This window comes from Gopherus evgoodei, chromosome 3 (assembly GCF_007399415.2).
Source record: "Gopherus evgoodei ecotype Sinaloan lineage chromosome 3, rGopEvg1_v1.p, whole genome shotgun sequence".
NCBI lineage: Eukaryota > Metazoa > Chordata > Testudines > Testudinidae > Gopherus > Gopherus evgoodei.
In genome coordinates, this window is record NC_044324.1 from 182,344,795 (window position 1) to 182,363,756 (window position 18,962).

Below are 18,962 nucleotides of genomic sequence, written 5' to 3' on the forward strand. Positions count from 1 at the left end.
ACACACGAAGTCAGTGGTGGAATAGGAAACTGAATCCAAGTTTTGGGAGTCCCCGGTTAGTGCCCTAACCGCTGGAGCATCCTTCCTCCCTCTTTTGGAAAGGTTAATTTATGCTTTTTAGCTACCCCTTCCTCGGATATCACATCCATCTACTGCAGCACTGCCAACTCCAAATACATAACAGTCATCCGTCAGGCTTCCCAAAATCATGGTTGACTTTTGCTGAAGTGAAGAGTTCTGTGAAGATTGGCCACAGAATACAGAACTGAAATCCTAAAACAGGGGTGCCGAAGGTGGCACGCGAGCTGATTTTCAGTGGCACTCACACTGCCCAGGTCCTGGCCACTGGTCTGGGGGACTCTGTATTTTAACTTAAATTTAAATGAAACTTCTTAAACATTTTTAAAACCTTATTTACTTTACATACAACAATAGTTTAGTTATATATTATAGACTTATGGAAAGAGACCTTCTAAAAAAGGTAAAATGTATTACTGGCACACGAAACCTTAAGTTAGAGTGAATAAACGAAGACTCGGCACAGCACTTCTGAAAGGCTGCCGACCCCTGTCCTAACATTTCAAAACTCAGCTACTTAGAGTAGAGACCTTGACACTATTAAACTGCTCAGATGGTTTATCCTGGAATAGTATCAGACTTTGCAATTTTGAAAACTTTTCAAGATTTGATCAGTATCTGCACTCAAAATGTCTGCTTTATGTGACATTTTCATGAAAGTGGCTTTTAAGACTTCAACCCTTGTGGGCAGATACAGACGTAGCCAAGTCACTTGATGTGGCTGTATTAATTTTATGTATTACATTTCCAACACTTCAGATGTCCAGAATACCACATCAGCTGAACGGAAACTGTATCAGTTGAGCCAACTGAGTGTTTTACGCCTCCTGGAAACAGAACCCAAATGAGACTTCGATAACATCAACAAAAATGCTAGGGTTATCTGCCTCCCTCTGCTGGAACCAGGAAGCATAACTCTTGCATAGGGACTACCAGGAAATTGAAAAAGAGACTGAATGCAGTAGGCAAACTATCCAAAGCTCTCAAATGATATCCAAAGCAGTTTCTCAAAACAGATTAGGGTAGGTGGCTTGTGGGCACATTTCAATGGCTGTTTTTTGTTGGGTTTTTTTTGGTGGATGGGGAAAGGAAAACTTCACAATATGTCAAAGGAAACTAATACTCCTTTGAAGAAACCATGGGAAAATAAATCATTACTAGAAACTTGTTGAAGTTCTATTTCTTTGGAACATGAGCAGACAAACTTTCTGTACTATTACAGACAGATATATTCCCTTACTTGCCACACTCTTTACAAGGAAAAACTGTTGTTGGGTCCGTCTCGCCACTTGTTGTGCTGTGAGCAGGGGAACTCTTGACTGAGCAGTATCCACTCTGCGTGCCAGATTTTTGCTTTGTACCTGGAATGGTGCATCGTGGTTTTGTCACCTGGTTTGTACCACCATGTATGCGAGCATGGCCATTTAGTGCTTGTCTGGAGCTGAATACCTAAGAAAAAAACCAAACTCCATTAGACCAGCAACTCAGAAAGAGAAATACATTTAATTTACATTATATTGATATATAAACAACTGCACTGGTTAATAGTACAAACACCACATTAAGCCAATTCTGTTCTCAGTTATACCTAGTTGAAGTTAAAGATCTACTCATTATGGAAACAGAAATGTACAATAATGAGTGGCATTCCCAGTTATTTCATTATATTATCCTTTGAATATACAAAAATACCTAGATCTTATCTGGAGCTTTTCATCCATACATCTCAAAATACTTAAAGGGGTTAAGTATTTTATCCCTCTTTTATAGATGGGAAATCTAAGATACAGAGAGGTGAAACGACTTGCCCAGCAGACCAGTGGCAAGGCCAAAAGCAGAACCCTAGTCTCTTGAGTCCACCACAATACTGCCCCCCATATGCTTTAAAGATATCAAACACACTTACAGCACCACAGTTTGGCATTTCACAGATAAAAGAGGCTGCAGAAAATGTGAGACTTTGAAGGGGTGGCAGGTCTACAGGTGCACCAAGAGCTATAGGTGGTGGTTCAGGAGATTTCTGCATTTCACTTTCCTCTTCTTTTACAGATTTTCTTTCTTCTTCCATCTCCTCCTCATCCTCTAAATCTTCCTCTTCCCCACTTGTCTGAAATTAAAATTAAATTTAAGGAAGACTAAAAATTTCATAAAAGAATAAAGGAAAGGCATAAAACTAGCGACAGTTCTGAAACACAGCATCAGTCTCTTCCTTCAAGGTTTTTGCTGTAACATTTTTATTTGTCCCACAATGGAGGACTTCCCATGTCTTATTCATAACAAAATGATCATGTATCCATAGCTGCAAGGAGTTCTACAATATGACACAAAACTGCTCTTGCCTTTATTATAAAGCTGTGGTGTCTACATATCGCAGCATGCAATGCTTCATATTGATCTGGGTGGCAATATATAACATGCACACACACACACACACTAGCAAAATTACCTGCTAAAACAAGTGTCTATTTTAAGAATGCTCAAATAATAGTGGCATTGAACTCACATGCAGACTAAGACTTTCTTGCCAGTGTAGTAAATTACCTTTCCAAAGACATAGGCCAATAGTCTATAGGAGTAACTATCCAACTTTTCATACACTGAAAATTACAGTAGCAATTCTATACATATTCACATACACATATGCATGCATCTAGGAAAGTGTGCATATATTTTTCTGTTACAGTGCTACCAGCTGCAGAAATATACATAGGACATACATGTTTCTAGACCAGAATTTGATATACAGTGGTAGAAGTGCTTGTACCATTAATACATTTCAGTTTTCACCATTAGAAAGACAAATGAAACTGCACTACACGCCCTGCACAATTCACAGGATTTTTTTTTTTAAAACAAGTGTTACAGTTTTATGTTTATTTTTTAAAGCTCACCAGGCATTCATCTCTTATTTCTGCTAGACGTGTTCTGTGTTTCCGTCCCAGACGCATGATTTTCTTCCAAGTATAGTAGTATTCCACACACTGTGCAACTGTCTTAGACTTAACCTATAGTGTGAAGCAATAATACAAATATTCCAATAACAAAATGTTAAAACAGCTGTTTTGTTTTCACCTATGAAAAACAAAAATAAAAAGAACAACAATTTCTGACAGCCCAGTCTTTTTTCATTTCTGCAGTCCAAGATAAACTACAAATCTGAGTTTCAATGTGGTTGCTTTGTGAACACTCCTATAAGATATTCTCAGACAAAAACTCCACTACGGTGTTTAGAGCCCTGCAAATCCGTGGGTATCTGCTTTATATCCATGGACCATTTTTGCGGAGAGCAGCTCGGATGCAGATACAAATTTTGTATCTGCGCAGGGCTGTGGAGCTGTAGCACAGACTCACCAGAGCAGGTGGAGGGACCTAGGCTCACAGCTGCCTGCATGGCTCTCCCCAACCTGGCTCCAGCCGGGGCTCAGAGCTGCAGCCCGGCCATAAGAGCCAGGCGGGCAGCTGTGGGGAGCTGCGGTGGACCCTCCACTTGCCCTGGACAGGGAGCCTGAGCAGCCCCCCAGTCCATGGCCCTGCCCCCGAGGAGTCCCCACCCAGGGTGGGTGGAGGGTCCGCGCGGTGGTTGCTCACAGCTGCCTGGCCAGCTCTTGCTGAGGCTCCAAGGCACATGCACCCCGTGCCCCCCCTGGAGCTGGGTTGGTGCCTGGGAGGGGTGGGGACACAAATTGGGGATGCTCTAAGCTCCCCCTCGGGGGGCAGGTGGAAGGTGTGCTGTGGCTCCCCAGGGCTGCCCAGCTGGCCTCCATGCTGACCTGGGGAGGAGGGGTCTGTGGAAGAAAAGAGGGTGGGGGTAGACAATTTTGGGGGATCAGATGTGGATACACATTTTTCTATCCGCGCATGGCTCTATCAATGTTGACTGATGGTACACAAGCAGTAACTGATGGGTAAAAATCCTCAGAAGAATATTGTGGTGGTGTAACACCCCACTCCCTGTAAACAAAACAACCATTAGAAAGCCATGAAACTGAGAATTAAAGTTTAACTTACACAAACCCAAACATTTTGAGCATGGATAATGACAATTGAGATACCTCAGCTCTGCCCCCAGAGAGATGCCAGCTTCCCATCTTTCCTTCTTTGGGGGTAGAATACCAAAAACGTGTCCTAGAACATACTGCCTTTATTATCTCTCTGATACTAAGTGTTGCGTTTCATCACCACTGTGACCTGGTGCCATAATTTCATGATCTGATCCTAGAAAGCTACTATACCAAGAGACACTAGCTCAGTGTCACATGAAACTTGGATAATCGGCTGACACAGAATCACAGGTCCAATCTAAGGTGCCAAGAGCTCTCAACACCTTGAAGTATCAGCCCTGTCAGATCCAGTCGAGCTTCCAATGGACTAAAATTTGACTAGGCTGGAAAGGTATTTTTTGATGGCCCAATGAAAATCCTTTTAGTTATGCCTGAGTTGTCTTTCTTTCTCCTCCCACACCCTCAGGTGCATAGGGTGTCAACCAGTTTCCACCATTTATTTTTGTCTTGTGCTGTTCTATTCAGGCTTCTGAGAGTCAAACTGACAGATCTGGGTTTTAAAAACAGACTGAGCATGCACACACTAGTTTATTATTACTTTAAAAAGTAACTAAATTTCTAACGTTCTATTGGTGCACATACATGTATAAATACGCACACACACACACACACACAGAACTGAATTTTTCATTCATTATGTAATCTCTAACTACCACTAGCTCTATGATTGCAGTGAGTCAGTCTATCACCAAGGGGTGAAGAGCAGGAAGACAGATTCAAACTGAATGTGGCAAATAAAGAGCAAAAGATTATAAATTGCAACCCCCAAAAGAGAAGCCGCCTTACCATTTTCTGTACAAAAATAAAATCTTTGCTGTAAGTGGATAATGCTTTGTTAAACATCCTTCTTTCTAGAGGTGTCCACGTGTCAGATCCTAAAACAAATGAAATAATTATAAACAACTTGTCCTCTAACTGCCAGCCTCCATCTTTGTTCATATGATAGTCTGTCTGTTAGGGCAGGGGACTGGGAGTTGGGACTGTTTGCTTGTAATCCCTGCCATGAAACAAATTCATTTAGAGATCCTGGACAAGTTGTTTCTCTGTGATTCAGTCCCTTCCATCTCCAAAATGGGGATGGTACTTAACTACTTCATAGGAGTCGGGCAGAGACTGCAAAGTGCTTTGAAATGCTGGGATGGAAGGTGCCAAGTATTATTATTATGTATTTACTTTGCTAGATTGATTGCCCAGGAAAAAATAAATTTTCATCTCTGAATATCAGTGCTGAAATCTAGAGTGGACCATTTAAAGCGAGTTAGTGCTCTCGCTGAAATCCTTAGTGGGTATTAGTCAAACGGGAGCTGCTCTCCTGGATCAGATCAGTATTCTCTCTGCAAGTGGACAGCACTAAATGTTTCAGAGGAAGGTGCAAGAAACCTTACAGTGGACAGTTGTAGGATAATATTCCCATGTCCAATGTTGTGGATGTTCTCATTATCTATATACGGATATATGCCTCACCCTTTTCTGAGTTCTACTAAATTCTCTCCCCTATCCTGTGGCACTGAGCTCCATGGGCTAATTATGCCTTGTATAAAAATGTATATCCTTTTATCAACTTTCAGTTTTTATTGCTTTTCAATTTCATCCTATACTTGTCAATTTGCTCCTGCACTTCCCCTTTGACATTGAAAAATGGTGCCTCCATTTTATTAACTGAAAAGAGTAGACCTAGGACACCTATCTTCCCAATATCTTCTGCTGCGACGACTAGACAGTGTTTCGCTTCTCTTCGGTGATATTTATCCTCTTGTTCTCTGAAGGAATTTCTCATATCAGGGAGAACGCAATATTAGCAATTTCTATCTACATTTATATGAAATCTTTTTGTATGGCTCTTGTACAATGAGACTGACCTCACAGGGTGAGTTTCATTCATTGTTCTGTTATCCCCTCAGGATTGTCTTCTGACTCATTGCTTTGTATGCAGCCATTTTTCCAATTCTGGATCTCTACTACTTAGTATTTTCCCCTATTTGCATAGCCTTCATATACACCTAATTCTGCCCTTGAGCAGCTCATCACTCTAGTCTCTCTGCTTGTTCACCTGAGGTGGTCTTGTGCAAATTTACTATTCCACCCTTCTGTGCCTCACTTTATTAATCTGTTAAAATGGGAACAATACTTATCTCAGTGGAATGTAGTGAAGGTTAGTTATTTTTTATTGATCTTTTAAGATCTTGGTATGAAAACTGCTGTGAGTTATCACTCAAACTATCGCTTTTTCTCACAATTGTACATCTTTAATGCTTTTTAAAAAAAGATGCTGAAGCATAAGCTTCAGCAAACTCCTTCATTTGTCTCTTCTTTTCTTATGAATTATTACAATGAACGAAGGGTTAATTTACTGTACACCTAAGGGGATTCAGGCTTTGTATTGTTTCCTGGAAGTTGTGGTGTTATCAGCAGGGGCCCCAATATGAATATTAGGATTAATTAAAGCAGCCTAATTAACTAGGACAAAACCTCTGTAGAAAAAGTAACAGGAGAAAAGCTGTTTTTAACTCTGGTTGCTGGGAAACTGACTTTGTACTTGCTGGCTGTGGGAAACACAGAGTGCGTATAGGGGATCTGCAATGCAGTAAGATAGAACTGAGACCTTGGAATACGGATCAGTTTTTAAAGCAGGTCTTTATATTTCAGCAATTCATCCTATATTCCATTGTATTTGCCATACGGAGACTGTTACTGCACTGACAGACAGACAGTGAATCTCTTCTGCAAAATGGGGGGAGGCGGCGGGAGAGGAGGCGGGAGAGAAGGAAGCACTGGTTCTGAGTCCATCATTTCAGTGGGCCAGTTCAGGCCCACTATATGCGTAGCATGAAGAACACATAACATGGTATATGGCCTACATACAAAAAAGTGCCCTGTGTATTGGATGTTTACAGATTCTCACAGGAGCACACTGCCGTTTCATTTGGTCTGTCTCTCTTATGCATTCCTAAAGTGAGAGCACTGCAGAGTTGAGAAGTTCCAATGCCCAATAAACAAAATCCTGGTGCAGCTCAAAGGACCATAACAGAGCTTTTGTTTTGAATCTGGGCTATTTTAGAGACCACCTCTTTCTGAAGGTCACAATCTGACAAATGTCTCTAAAATAAACAAACTGGAGTGTTATTGCTAATAGTCCTCTGTTTAGAATGTCCACCATTCTTGGTGGATGGGTGAGGAGCCCTAAAATTTCATATTTCCTTCCCTCATTAGCCTGACGATGTCTGAGTGTGCTGACTTTCGAAGCACAGTTCAAAGTCCACTTATTCACTCATTCTTTTGCCTGAAATGTATTTTAAGGGGGATTATGAATCTCTCATATTTGGGGAATTGTTCACATTCTCATGAGTCAGAATTGTGTTCTGTTTTGATCTAGCTCTGCTTTAATGTAAACATATGCATCAAGCAGCCGTGATAAATCAAATTTATATTTTGGGGGGGACGAACCAAAACATACAAATTATTAATCCAAATGCCACTAAATGTATAAAGTTTGAATTCAACTAATTCTTGCAGTTAGACTGTTTTCCTGCAATAACAAATCCCATATGCCTAGAGCAACTGACTGACCAATAATCACCAACAAAACTACCATGTAAACCCTGTAAATAGACAGAAAGGTATTGTCAATATCAGACACAACTGTATATTGCATTGAAAATCTTCAGAGAGCAGTTCTGTACTTTGGCTTTTTGTATTTTAATGGGATTTAAACTTGGATTGGAGAGATTATAATTCATCATGTAATGTACTGACTCTAATGTTCAGGTTTCTTGGTCTCCTTGAGAAATTCTGATCCCTTCACTCCACCTGGCAAACAATAGTGTACTCTGATGCCCACAGCGGTACTGCTAGTTGACAGGTATTAGCATTTAACTGGAATTCTATCTTGTGAGGAATGTGAAGAAAACAAGAGCCTCCTCTTGTGTTGCCTTTGTTATTGTGAACCACTTGCAGAAAATGATAGAAATTTGTTTAAATGAAGATGAATTCTTAAAATCTAACATTTTCCAGCCTTTAACCACTTGCCAAAATCTCTCTTATAGGTTCTGATCTTTATTTCACTCTTATCAGCTAATTACAGATCTGAACAATATTAGGTGATCAGAGGCCAGGGCTGCAGACATCACTGGCAGTAACCAAGTAACAGTTTTCTCTCTTCAGTCTTCTGTGGGAATGACAACTGGCTTTCTCTTGGTGGGAGAGAGAATCTTCCACTCAAAGGAACTGCTTAGGAAAAGCACCTGCCATCCCTTCCATCCAAACAGCACCCACATGCAGGCACAGTGTCATTTTAGTACCTAATCTTGTTAAGACTTCACATATACTTTCATATTAAATTTCAAGTTGTTAATTTATCCTTAAAAGGACAGAAACTGTGGACCAGACTTCCCCCTGCATCTAAGCTCCATTTGGCCAAGGGGAGTGGCATGGCAATCACAGAGCTGCCTGATAAACTGGGACAGTATGAGTCTTTCCTAGGGATTGCTCCAAGTTACACCAGTAGAGGATCACCATACTATAATATAACTCTTCAGGCCCCTATTTTGGGATGGCAGCTAGCACATGTGCCAGGCTGCAAACGTTATACTAGCGGAGAGCTCTCCCCTGGGTTGCCACAGCCAAAATTGGGCTCATCTGCACTTCCTAGGTAGCACAACGGGCTTTGACTGGAAGCCAGAATTTGGCTTTGTACATTTTGATTATCCAAGCATAAGGAGATTCTTGGATTGTTCCCTTTTGAGTGCAAGCTGGAGACAATGGCTAGGCTCAGACAAGAAATCTTACTATAGAACCTGGGTTGGCTTAGACACAGAATGTGGTGTGAGAAGAGACCTGCGCTCACCTATCTTTTTTATCATGTAATCTTTAGTAACAGCACATACATCTAAATAGCTGGCCAGGTATATGTATCACAAACTATTTTCAAACTATGAACAAGAGGAGACTCCCATTATGTTTGTTAAGTAGAAGAGCTAAATCTGTTTGTTTTAGGCTAGATCTATGCAAAGAAGGATTCTGCATTCAGTAACTGCGAAAACACTTGCAAGAGTTATACTCTAAGCTGAACTTTGCACTTTTCATGAAATGACCATAAACGTCCTTACAAATATTTAAGCATCACAACATCCATAGGAGGAAGGTAAAATTGTACAACGACACTCTGGTATAAAGAAGCTAAGGGACCAGCCCCAAGCTAGATCTTTTAACAAGAACGCCAAGCATTTCAATCAGTTTTGGATCTGAATTAATGGCAGAAATTAGCCTAAATTGTTACAAATATCTATTAAGAACAATGATGTACCAACCCCCCCCCGCCCCCCCCCCAAACAATGAAGAATATTCATACAATCTAAAGATTCATCTCTCCATTATTAAGAATTTTCCCTTTTAGTTATAGGAGATGATAATTTGAGGTGCTACCAGATGTTTCTGTAGCATCAACTCTTTATTTAGAATCTTTATTTTATACACCAGCATACTTTATAGATTAATATACCAAATTAACAGTTTATTTCATCATCTTTTTTTCCTTCACATGAAACAAACTAAAGTAGTATTAATGTAGCCAAGTACTGTCTGGTTACAAAAACCTGACCAGAAATTATGCCAAAGAGAGGAAAAACGTCCGTTATTCTAAACAAAGGGAAAGAATAAAAGAATCAGGCGGCCTGTAGCTTTAATTTTATTCAAAATTATGTGTGCTTGCCCTGTGCTCTTTTATAAATGTAAATACATACATACATACATACATACAGGCTGTTTAGAAACCTACCAGCATAATGGTAATTTGCCAAAGGATGACACTTCAATCTTACTGGCTTCCTCAACAGCAGCATTTCAAGGGCAACCTATAAAACAAACACAGAAGAACAGAATTAAAAAACCCTCAGTTATTTACTGTGTATAAATGTGCACAGAACAAGCTTAACAAGTATTATAATATGGAACAGAATTCAGTATCAATTGGGTTTATTTTCTACTTCCTTATACTAAAAATTATCATCAAATTACTCTTCAAGATCTACTTATACTTCCGCCCCTACAAGAAGTCATCCCTAACTAATCAACTAAAGATGGCCAGGCTGATGTGCGGCCACTGTTAAGAGGACATTATTTATTTTTATAGAAACAAAAATAAATATCCTTTACTTAGAACAACGCAGTTGTGCACACAACTAGCCTATGTAACCAAGTGATTGTTCTACAATTCCCCTCACCTTCCCTTCCCTATTTCCTCCTCCTGATTGTTACCTTCACTGGTTGCATCTTCCCTTAAATTAGATGGTATGTTATTTGGAGAGGAACTTTATCTTTCTATTTGTTTGTACAACCCTTTGGATACCACTATAATACCACCATCCCCCAAACATTCAACACTAAGTGAATTATCCAAACAAGAACAGTAAGCAATAACACACTACAGTTCTGGACAATTAAACACAGATTTGACAAGGTTTCACAGGCAATGGAAGACGACTGAGTCCTGTGGGTCTTTCCACTGAAATGAAGAGAGACCTTGGGTAATGTCAGCACAGGAGAATGCCGTGTACGGTATTAAAATACACAAATCCAAGGACTAAGTGCCATTAGTCACCCAAGGAGTACAAAAACTTCTAGAAAGGCCCTGCCTTGAGATTTAATTTATTAACAATGAAAGGAAGTGGTCAGCCCCCAGCACGATTACAGGGCAGGTTCACAGCATCACTGCCAATCTATCAGAAAAGTTCTTTTGTGTGGCAAAACCTAAAGCCATTTAATAATAAAACCCGGTTACCTACCTTTCGTAACTGTTGTACTTCGAGATGTGCTGCTCATGTCCATTCCATTCTAGGTGTGCGCGCACCCACATGCACGGCCGGAGATTTTTGCCTTAGTGGTGCCCATAGGGTCAGCTGTAGTGCCCTCTGGCATGCCGCGCACATTGCGGTATATTAGGCGCTGCCAGCTCACGCCCTCTCAGTTCCTTCTTGCCAACGACTCTGACAGAGGGGCAGGAGGGTGGGTAATGGAATGGACATGAGCAACACATCTCAAAGAACAACAGTTACGAAAGGCAGGTAACCGTTTTTCTTCTCCAAGTGCTTGCTCATGTCGATTCCATTCTAGGTGACTCGCAAGCAGTATCAATGGAGGTGGGCTTGGAGTTCACCGTCATGCAGCTTGTAGTACGGCTCTGCCAAAGCCGATGTCATCTCATGCCTGCTGAGTCAGCATGTACTGCAACGTGAACATATGGACAGACGACCAGGTGGCGGCCCAAAAGAACACTTGAATCGGCACCTGGGCCAGGAAGGCAGCCGCAGACGCCTGCACTCTAGCGGAATGAGCTGTCACAATCGCTGGCGGGGCCACTTTCACCAGCTTGTAGCACTGGCGGATGCACGCCATGATCCAAGACGAAATTCTCTGGGCTGACACCGGGCAGCCCTTCATCCTGTCCGTGACAGCAACAAACAACTGCATTGACTTACGGAATGGCCGCGCTCTATCAATGTAGGAGGCCAGTGCTTGTCTGACGTCCAGCATATGCAGCCCGCGCTTCTCATCCGATACGTGAGGCTTCAGACAGAGGACCGGTAAAGAGATGTCCTGGCCCGTGTGGAACTGGGACACAACTTTGGGAAGAAAAGCCGGTGTGGGCATAGCAGGACCATGTCCTTGAAGAAGACCAGATAGAGAAGCTCCAACGTGAGGGCCCTGATCTCGGACACCTGCCGAGCCAATGTATTGGCAACCAGGAAGGACACCTTCCAGGAAAGGAGCAGGAGGGAGCAGGAAGCTAGGGGTTCAAAGGGAGGGCCCATGAGCTTTGAGAGCACCAGATTCGGATCCCCTGGGGGAACTCGGTCATAGACGTGTGTACAGGCACTCAAGATATTTCAGGAATCGTGCTGTTATGGGATGGGAAAAGACAAATGTGCCCTGAAGCAGAGGGTGGAAAGCAGAAATGGGCCCCAGGTGCACCTTGACCAAAGACAACCTTAAGTGCAGCAAATAGTCCAGGATGACCTGCAACGAGGCCTCCTGAGGACGAATGCACTTGCCCGAGGTCCAACACGGGAAGCGCTTCGACTTGGCCACATAGGTAGTCCCGGTGGAAGGCTTTCTGCTGCTCATAAACCTTTTGGACCGCCGTGGAGCAGTCCCGCTTGTCCGTGCTCAGCCACGGAGCAGCCACATCATCAGGTGCAGCGATGCCAGGTTCGGGTGGAGCAGATGGCCGCGGTTCTGGGACAGCAGATCCAGACCAAGAGGTAACTGCAGCAGGTCAGCCACCACTCAGCAGCATGCTGAACCAGTGCTGGTGAGGCCACGCCCTGTCTTGCTTCACCTTTACCAGGACTCTTTAGATAAGCGGCACTGGCGGAAAGGCATACATAAGCGCTCCCGGCCACGGGGTCAGGAAGGCGTCTGACAGGGAACCCTTGTCCCCACCATACAGAGAGCATAACACGTGGCACTTCTTGTTCTGCCTGGATGCAAACAGGTCCCTCCACCATCAGAAGATCAGGTCGACCACTTCCAGATGGAGGGACCACTCGCGGCGAGAGGAGAAGGTCCTGCTGAGATGATCTACCGGGACATTCCTGGTTCCAGGTAAGTGAGCAGCCAAGCAAGTGGATGGCATTCTGCACTCAAAGGTCCCAGAGACTCAGTGCCTCTTGATGCAGGGCCGAGGACCTGACGCTCCCATGCCCGTTGATGTAAGACATCATGTTGTCCGTGAGGACCTGAACCAACTTGCCTTTTAGGTGGGGCAAAAACACCTGACAGGCCGGGCGCACCACCTTGAGCTCCCTGACATCAATATGAAGAGCTAAGTCGTGCTGCAGCCAGTGCCGGTGGGTGCTGAGCTCACCTAGGTGGGCTCCCCAACCCAGATCTGACATGTCCGAGACCACGGTGAGCGACGGTGATGGGGCATAAAGGGAACTCCCCGCAGCACTGCCTTGGGGTCTAGCCACTAGTTTAAAGACAAGACGACGCGGTCCGGCACCGTGACCGCTCGGTCTAGGCAGTGCCTGCTGGGAACATAACCGTGAAGAGCCACATTTGCAGGGGTCGCAGATGAAGGTGGGCATACTTGACCACATATTTGCATGCTGACATATGGCCCATCAGCCGCAGACAAGTGTGGGACGTGGTGATTGGATGTCTCCTCATGTGGGCAATGAGATCCACCATGGCCTGAAAGCATGCTTCTGGAAGGAAAGCCCTGGCTCGTGTGAAATCAAGAACTGCTATGACGAACTCTCTGCCCTGCACCAGCGTGAACGTGGACTTTTTCTGGGTTTATTAACAGGCCCAGGTCGTTGCAAGTGGAGCATACCAGATTGAGGCTTCTCCGCATCTGTCCCGGTGACCTGTCCTTGATGAGCCAGTCGTCTAGGTACGGGAAGATCTGGATCCTCCCCCACACACCCTGACATCTGAGGTAAGCTGCTACTGGCACCATACATTTCGTGAACACCTTGGGAATCAAGGACAGGCCAAAGTATAGTGCTGTGACCTGGTGGTGGTGCCCCACCACTATAAAACACAGGAACCATCTGTGTCCTGGGAATATGGAGACATGGAAGTAAGCATTCTTTAAGTCAAGAGCGGCATACCAGTCCCCTGGATCCAGGGAGGGGATAATGGAGGCCAGGGAGACCATGCAGAACTTCAACTTCTTGAGACTTGCTGAGGCCATGCAGATCCAGGACGGGTCTGAGGCCCACCCTGGCCTTCGGGATGAGGAAGTAACGGGAGTAGAATCCTTCCATGTCCCGAGGAACTGCCTCCACAGCCCCCAACTACAGGAGCTTCTTGACCTCCTGAACCAAGAGTTGCTTGTGAGAAGTGTCCCTGAAGAGGGACCAGGAAGCAGGGGGGTGGGAAGGAGGAGTTTCCACAAACTGCAGGGTGTAGCCCTGAGCTGCTACGTCCAGGACCCAGCGGTCCGAGGTAACCCGTGACCAGGCCGAGTGGTAGGGGGAAAGGCGGTTGGAGGAAAGGATGGGAAGAATCTGGCTGGTTGACTGGGGGCGTCGCTCTTGAGCACACCCTCAAAACAGTTCATTCCCCTCCCTCCCCGAAGCCCTCCCCAAGTTCTTTGTGGGTCCGAGCTGGGCTGACAAGTGAGAGAAAGAAGGGTGGTGATGGCTAAACCCAGCATCCCTTCTCCTTGTAGGTCCCTGCTGGGCTTGCCAAGGCCTTGATGGCGACAGAGGCCAGAATGGCTTTCTGGCTGATTGCGGGCTATGCATGCTCAACAAGCAAAGGATAGCCTTAGTGTCCTTCAACCCATGAAGTCTGGCATCCGTTTGATCGGAGAAGAGCCCAGCTGCGTTGAAGGGGAGGTCCTGAATTGAGGCCTGCTGTCTGGAGCTAGGAACTGGGTCGCATAACCACCGCCAATGTGACCACCTCGCTGCTGAGTCCCATGCCATTTGCAGGGAGCATCTGGCTACTGCAGTACCTTCCTCTACCCTTGGCTGGCACAAAATATTTTTTCTTGGCCCGTTTAGAGGTAAGAGGGATGGAGAATGGGGTCTGCCACAATGACTTGGCAATCTTGAAGACCCCATCGTGTACAGGCAGGGCGACCTGGAAGGCATAGAGGCCGAGAGGACGTTGAACAGGGTCTCCTCCTGCTCAGCCATCTCTTGCACTTCTAGCCCCAAGTTCTCAGCCACCATGCCTGAGAAGGGCTTGGTGCTCTTTAAAGTCATCTGGGAGGCTGGCCCTGGAAAATCCTGTGACCACCCGTCTGGAGGAGAAGAGAAGGCTGTGGCTGCCAGTGGAGGTGCTGGGGGCTCAGTCGCCATTGGAGAGGAGGTTTGGGGGTGGGCACAGGGACATGCATCCCAACTTTTGAGTGAACTTCTGGTACCAGGCCCAGCGGGGCCCCCAATCCCCGCTCCAACATGGCCACAGATGCGCGCTGCAAAGGGGGCATCATCATCACTGGAACGCTCCATGCCCCACAATATGGCCACTGCATTGACCACTGGCCTCGCAGCCACTGCGGTGCTGCGGATGACAGAGCAGTTTCCAGTGCCCAATCTTGTCATGAAGACCAGGGCGATGGGCTGAACTGGACCTCCGCATCAGGGGAACCACACTCTGGGGACCAGGGAGGAGCCGTCGATGACTGGGTTTGCTTGCTGGTCGTGGCTACCGGTGAATGCTGACCAGGTAGTTATACCAGGGGGGAGCAGTCCCGGTGCCGGGGAGATTGGCATTGGGGAGAATGGTATTGTAATATGAGAGGGAACGGTCCAATGGAGCCGGCGACCGGGATCGACATCTAGACACAGATCGGCATCATAACATGGGGGGCATTGACCCGTTACTGGGGAATAACATTTCAACATGCAGGGGGAGAGTTTGGGTGACCGTTGGTGTGGTTGCAATCTGCTCCAGGATTGCTTATCCAGCAATCTGTGGTGCTCTCCCACCCCCGAAGGGATCTTAATGGCTAGCTTGTCCTCTTGGGAAACCTTAGCCTGGTCCTGCGGCACCGGAGACATCAGAGGAGCAGATGGAGATCTGTGCGCTCTCTGCTCCCAGCTTTGGAATGACGACGGTGCAGGCAGGGTGGTGGGTCCTTTCCGCTCACCAGAGTCAGTGATGGACCTTTAAGAGGGCTAAGATCCCCAGCTGCAGAGGCCCACTCGTGCTGCTCTGGAGAAGGTTGGTGGACAGGTCCGGTTCCTCTACTGGATGACCCTTGGGCGTTCTTGCTTGGCCCCGGCGAGTGCTTCTTTGCCTTCTTCTTCGGCACTGGTGACGGCGAACGGTGCCAAGAGGAGCCGGGCGCGAGCAGCACAGTGTGCATGGAGGCCTAAGTACTTGGTGCGGCCTGTGCAGACGGCTCAGAAGCCGGGTGGAGAGGGGACTCCATCAGGAGGGCTCAGAGGCGAATGTCCCTCTTCTGGGTACGAGGCCGCAAGTTCTTACAGTTCTGGCAACACTCCTTAATGTGTGATTCCCCCAAACATTTAAGGCAGCTGTCGTGAGGGTCACTTACAGGCATAGGCCTGCCACATACAGAGCAGGCTTAAACCTGGGAGCTTCAGGCATGCTCTGCCTGGAGCAAAGTCTCACCGGGGACGTTAGCTAACAACTAACTACGCTACTTAACAGCTACGTAACACTAACTACAATTAACAAAGGCCCAAAGTCCGATGGAAGAAAACCTCTTGCTCTTGACAAGCAAGAGAGGCACTCCGAAGAAGGAACTGAGAGGGTGTGGCCTGACAGCTCCGAATATACCGTGGCATGGGCGCAGCCCGCTAGAGGGCACTACCGCCGGCCCTACAGGTACCGCTAAGGCAAAAACCTCCGACGGCCATGCACGTGGGTGTGCACACACCTAGAATGGAATTGACATGAGCAAGCACTCGAAGCACAACTTGTTATTCTGCTTCGAATGCTCTGCACATTCCCACTTATGGGTTTTGCACCGCCTGGTGTAGCCTAATGGTAGAACCTTCTCCAAGCGCTGGCTGCTATAGCTTGTGGAGTCCCTTCCTGCTGCTTCCTATAGCGTATCCAAACGTTCTCATAGTGAGGTTACACAAGGCAGCGCTGCGGCCTCTGCTGTCTCAGTACTTTCCAACCACTGTGCCAGATGGAAGTGTCTATCAGATTTAGGGTTCTCTCCTATTCAGTACCTTTGGACAGTTTGCAATAGTTGTTTGTTTTAGTGTTAAGTGTAGTTTAAGGCAGCTACAGTATAGTTAGCTAGCAGAGTTTGTAGGTTCGGTTCTTTGTAACAGTGGAACTGAAAAAACAGCAGCAGCCAGGTTTTAAGAGTTGTGCTTCATTCCCAGATGTCTTCCCAGTGCTGGACAACCGTTAGGTGCCTTAAGTGCCTTGGGGAAGGCCCCTGTCCTTCTGACTGTTCTATTTCCCAGACCTTTACACCCAGACTTTTTAAAGAGACACAAAATAGACTGCTTGCACTCCTGCTTATAGAAGCTCTTGCTGCTAACTGCTGGGTTTTGGGAGATCACTAGAGCTGAAGACTAAGAGGCCAGTTCCTTTGTCTAGCAAGAATAAAATGCTTAAATGATCCCGGAGATTAGGGGTTTTGGTCAGTTCTGGCTCCTATTCCTGTTTTGTTGGATCTTCTGGTTAAACCCATCAAGATGTCAAAGACACTGTCTGTTCAGCTGACTGTTCTCCAATCCAGACCTAACGTCTGAGCTTTGACCTGAGGATTAAGAGTTGTGGAGCAACTGGCAAGGATGCCTCCCCCTTCCTTTGTATGGAGACAAGCTGGCCTATTTCACAGACATTTAGAGGTCTATTACCTTGGAAAAGAGAGTCCTAGTAATTATAGAAAAGGGCTATACAATACAATTTTAAAAGTTACCTATTCTCCCCTAATCCTTCACTTTTCAGGACATCTTCTCACATGATTATTCTTCTGTCAGAAATTTAAAAATTGATCCTGACAGTTGCAGTCAAAGAAGTATCTAAACATCTGTAGGTCAAGGGTTTATTCAAAGTACTTCTTGGCACAGGGAAAAAAAAGATGGAGATTTCCATCCAATTTTAGATTTAAGAAAATGGAACAGGTTCACTTGGAAGAATCAGTTTTGAATGCTAACCCAGGCCTCCACAATTCCCTTGCTTTCAGTTATGGATTGGTTCGCAACTCTTGGTTTACAGGATGCATATTTCTCTCTGGAAAAATCATCCTTTCCACCTTCATTTTGTAGTGGCACAAAGACATTTTCAGTACAAGTTTCTTCTATTAAGCCGTCTCCCAATGCCAGGAGTCTTCAAAGTACCTTTCTGTAGCAGTGATCCATCTCTGAAAACTATGCATCTTTGTTTACCCACATTTGGACAACTGGTTGCTAAAGTGATAGGTTGCTAAAGGACAGGGCAAGGACCATTGTTTGCGTGCAATACAGTTTAAAGGCTTATGAAGGGGTTATCTAATAAGTATACCCTTTTGAGGGAACCAGTTCCACAATGGGATTTTAATTTGGTTTTATCTATGCTCATGAAGCTGCCTTTTAAACCTTTGGCAGAGTACTTTTTATTTTACTTATCTATTAAAACTGTGTTTATTATTGGTATAGCGTCAGCCAGAGGGGTGAGTGAATTGTATCCTTTGATGGCTGATCTGCCATTTACTATTTTTTATCAGAACAAAGTGGTTCTTAGACCTGATCTCAGATTTCTACTAAAAACTGTATCTGAGTTTCATATCCGTCTATTCATTTACCAGAATTTTGCTCAAAGTCACCTGCTAATAAAAGGGAATCTGTGTTATATACTTTAGATGCCAGAAAGGTTTTTAGCATATGATTTAAACAGAACTAAAAGTTTTAGGAAGTCATCTAGGTTATTTGCTTCTTATGCAAAAACCCATATGGCTGATAAAATATCTCCTAAAACTATTTCCAGAGGGGTTAAACAATGTATAATTAAATGTTACAAGTTAGCAGCAGTCCCTGTGCCTACTGTTTTAAGATATCATTCTACTAGGGATATGGCAGCATCTTTTGCTTGCCTTAAACATGTTCCTTTTGGAGAAATCTGTATGGCTACTTCTTGGAAGTGAGTCCATACTTTCATAGGTGCCAACTCTGTGGGTGCTCCAGGGTTGGAACTAGGGTGACCAGACAGCAAATGTAAAAAATCGGGACAGAGGGTAGAGGGTAATAGGAGCCTATATAAGAAAAAGACCCAAAAATTGGGACTGTCCCTATAAAATCAGGACATCTGGTCACCCTAGTTGGAACAGGGGGAAAATGTGCGTTCTGAGCACCCACTGGCAGCCCCCACCATCAGCTCCCCTCCCTCCCCCCACTGTTT

The 18,962-nt window shown here is 45.0% G+C and overlaps 1 protein-coding gene across 11 annotated transcripts in view; it reads right to left on the minus strand.

The window, feature by feature from the left end:
* TRERF1 (transcriptional regulating factor 1) overlaps positions 1-18,962 on the minus strand; it is a 168,656-nt gene that overhangs the window by 4,186 nt on the left and 145,508 nt on the right. For all 11 annotated transcript variants that reach the window (XM_030557612.1, XM_030557611.1, XM_030557609.1 and 8 more), the window contains 5 exons: positions 9,913-9,988; positions 4,926-5,014; positions 2,970-3,083; positions 1,985-2,185; positions 1,319-1,527 (listed from right to left, as the gene is read on the minus strand). In XM_030557612.1, coding sequence (XP_030413472.1) covers positions 1,319-1,527; positions 1,985-2,185; positions 2,970-3,083; positions 4,926-5,014; positions 9,913-9,988 — 689 coding nt within the window. The remainder of the gene's footprint in view (positions 1-1,318; positions 1,528-1,984; positions 2,186-2,969; positions 3,084-4,925; positions 5,015-9,912; positions 9,989-18,962) is intronic.